The sequence below is a fragment of the Epinephelus moara genome, unplaced genomic scaffold, assembly GCF_006386435.1.
Source record: "Epinephelus moara isolate mb unplaced genomic scaffold, YSFRI_EMoa_1.0 scaffold1449, whole genome shotgun sequence".
In the NCBI taxonomy this organism is placed as follows: domain Eukaryota; kingdom Metazoa; phylum Chordata; class Actinopteri; order Perciformes; family Serranidae; genus Epinephelus; species Epinephelus moara.
In genome coordinates, this window is record NW_026078938.1 from 1 (window position 1) to 3,669 (window position 3,669).

General features: G+C 42.8%; 1 protein-coding gene across 1 annotated transcript; it reads left to right on the forward strand.

Annotated features, from left to right (window-relative positions):
- The first annotated feature begins 2,798 nt into the window (after positions 1-2,798).
- Positions 2,799-3,364, forward strand: LOC126387006 (keratin, type II cytoskeletal 8-like). Its single transcript, XM_050039573.1, has one exon. It carries the CDS (start codon positions 2,906-2,908, stop codon positions 3,347-3,349), a length of 444 nt encoding a protein of 147 aa, XP_049895530.1. The 5' UTR covers positions 2,799-2,905; the 3' UTR covers positions 3,350-3,364.
- The last annotated feature ends 305 nt before the right edge of the window (positions 3,365-3,669 follow it).

Here is a 3,669-nt window from a genome sequence, read left to right on the forward strand (position 1 = left end):
ACTTGTTTGGGCAGTTAAATGTTCGCAAAGCAGGTTGTGTTTGGGTCATCTCATAATCAATCATGTGACAGGTGATTTGGTGAGATTTTCTACAACATCTGTTTGCATAGCATATGTATGTATATATATATATATATATATGTGTGTGTGTATATAGATTTTTACAGTTTTAAACTTTTTTTTTTGTATTTATTTAACTAATATTGTGCCTGTTGTTTATCTTCTTTGTTCTCATTTGCTGTTTGTCTTTAGTATCCTTTAAATAGCACTGAATCTGAGAGCTCTACCTCAGTTTTGTTGTACTTGTGCAATGACAATAAACATATTCTGATTCTCTGTGATTCTTCTGATTCGGTTAAATATACTGTATTCTGATATGATATTTGATGCTGAAAAGAAACTGACAGCGTCCTGACAATTTGATGCAACGACGGGAGAAAAATGCAGTTTTACAGGTTTTACTTAAGTGAATTAGATATGTTGCTAAAGTAAGTGTGAATGTATAGCATTAAAGCCCCTACAAGAAACTTTCATTTTGAGTTGATTTTGGCGACCCTGTGGGCAAAAGCGGTAGTGTTTTGCTGGAATGAAGCCTACATTTCCCATGAGCTCTAGCGCATATTGTCATAAAGACGCTTACCTGGCTCACGCATGTGTTTGTTTTTGGGATGAATGAAACAACAAGATGGGAAAACTTTGCCCCCGCTCCTATCGGGGATCCCAGCTCACCTCTGCCGCACCCCAGCTCCACCTCTGAACGCAGCGGTCAGCTGGTAAGGCTGAAGGCCTGTTTGGCGAGCACTTCCACGGCTTCTTGGACTGAGTATGGAGCGGTGCCTCGCCTCTTTATTTCTCAGCACTCGCTGGACCCTGTCGACGCCTGGCTGGTACCTGTCGTCGGCCCGGATGAGGTGTTCCAGCCCCGCAGCCCCGCGGCCCCTGCTCTCCTCGCCCCCGCTGGCGCAGGGTGAATCTGCGCAACCTGCGGCCTCTGTGTGTGGCTCNCTCATTTGCTGTTGTAGGTCACGCACAGACATCAGCAGAAACAAGAGACTTTTGCATATCCAGTTAAAAGTTCCTTGTAATGGCTTTAATATTTATATATTTAAACATAATTTTAACTGTGACAAAGATATAGGTTGACAATGTTGGAAATGATTACAAAAAAAAATTACATAGCCAAATGTAGCATTAGCCCCATGGATTCAAATTTTATTTAAGTAACACTACATAAGAATCAATACAGCATAATTACTTTAGGTACCAGAAAGTAAAAGTACTTATTATACAGGATGACTTCTTACAGATGGCTAATAAGTATCACTAGTCCATACCCATTGAGTACAGCATACCATACCATGTCTTAGTTAGTCTCTATATACAGACTCTACATTCAGTGAATGTAGAGTCTGTCGGCAAACCCCGGAGATCTTGCCTCCGGAAAACGAGCGGAAGAGCCCTGGTTTCCAGTTGTAGGCTGTTTGTAGTCCACGTGATATTGACCAATCACATTTGAGCCGGCTGCAGTTGTTGCCAGGTTAAACGGTCCATGAGGTGAACAAATGAGGCGGAACATAATTGGCGTCACTGCAAATTCTGAATCCATCGCAATGGGGAAGCGTATTTACTTATATATAAACGGAAGTCGGAAATGGAAATTCGCCTCCTCCGCCCAAATCAAACCGGAATGCCAAAAAATTGGGGGTCTGCCCCCAGAGGGCGTATCACCGTCTGCCGGAAGACAGACGCCGAATACAGCCGATGGGTTCCGAGAATGTGTCTTAGTCATACCAAAAATTAGAAGGAAAAAAACCAACATTCAGCCACAGCGATCGGTCACATTTTAGCCATTTTTAAGCATTTTTCTTTTGTTATAGCGCCACCCAGTTGCCAATTAGAGTTAAATTTCTCCAGTCACCTTGAGGCGTCCTGTTCTACATATCTACCAAGTTTAGTAAAAACCAATATGGCGGTTAGGACTAGATAAGAAATTAGCTCTCTAGCGCCCCCATTTTGTTTGATGGGGTCAATAATGGAGGGATCCCCTCAGATTATGTCTGGTCATATGCCTACAAAGTTGCGTGGTGATCGGTGAAACCCTTGAGATGTTATACATCTTTATGTGATGAGCCACGCCCTCCGCAATATTCATTGCCTTATAGAAGCTCAATTTTAGTAAGTTTTCCAACTTTTGCCAAGAGGGAGATTTAGATATTGGTCCCTAGATTATGTTCACTGAATTTCATGCAGATCGGTCAAACTTCATAGAAAAGATCGATTTTAAGTGTTTTTCAAAAAATTCAAAATGGTGGAAAATCTATATCTCCGCAAGTTATGGGTTCTTGAGGCAAATCTGTTCCTCATGCGGAGAGGCATCTCTGTGCAAAGTTTCATGTCTCTACGACATACGGGGCATGAGAACGACATACGGGGCATGAGATATGCCCATTCAAAGTTTGCAATTTCAATCGGTTGCTATAGCGCCAATATTCATTTCACTGCCCTGTGACTATTAAGAAGACTATACCCAAAGAGGCTGTTTTTCTTTACATAATTGCATTTTAAATCCACTTGTTTACCTCTCACACTCTCCCCCTTCAGTCTGTCCTGGTGCAGGGTGTGTCACAACTTATCTTCTGACAATCCTTCCCTACCTGTTTTACAGGACTGGACACTCCTGTCATTCAGAGCCAGAGGCTGAGGTGGAGGGGAGGCTGGACATCAGAAGTGACAGTACAGGTTGAGGTGGCTCAGTAAGTCCTCCCCCCGCCCCCAACTCAGCAAAGACATAAAAGCCAGCAGGGGCCACAGTGAGACACTCAGAGGGACTTAGCTCTCCTTTTGACGACATCTCATCTCCTGCTCTCCTCTTCTCAGAGAATTGATAACCTTTTCCACTGCAAACATGATGATGAGGAAGTCATACTCAGTCTCAGGCTCGAGTGGCTCCACCAGGAGGTCGCTTGCCCCAGTCAACTACTCCGTACAAAGAGCCACTTACAGTTCTGGTGGTGGTTCTGGCTTTGGTTCTGGCTTTGGTTCTGGTGCTGGCTATGGAAGTGGTTTCACATCTGGAAGCATGAGTGGCTATGGTTTATCTTCTAGCCAAGCAGGAGGCGCCTTCATCCCTCCACCCATCACAGCTGTCACAGTCAACCAGAGCCTGCTGGCCCCTCTGAGCCTGGAGATTGACCCAACCATCCAGCTTGTCCGCAACCAGGAGAAGGAGCAGATCAAGACCCTCAACAACCGCTTCGCCTCCTTCATTGACAAGGTTGGTTTCTATGCACTCTTTCTGATTGTACAATTTACTGGAGACCTTATTATCTTAGTAGCTACTGACGTGTGAAATGAATGGTCTTATTTTTCTTCTTCAACATCTAACTGAAAGGAAATGATTAGAAAGTTAAAACTTTAGTATACAGTATAGTATCAGCAACCTTACCAATAGATGCAACTGATTGTTTACATTAAACATGATTGTTTTTCTTCAAATCACTTAATCACTCCAAGAGTCAATTAAAGCAGCAGCCAAACCAAATCTATGCACTTCGATAAATAAATAAATATATATGTACATATATATATATATATTTATATACATATATGAAGGAAATACTTTTTTGACACATTTCACACTCGTCCCTGGTTTTGTGTCTCTGCAGGTCC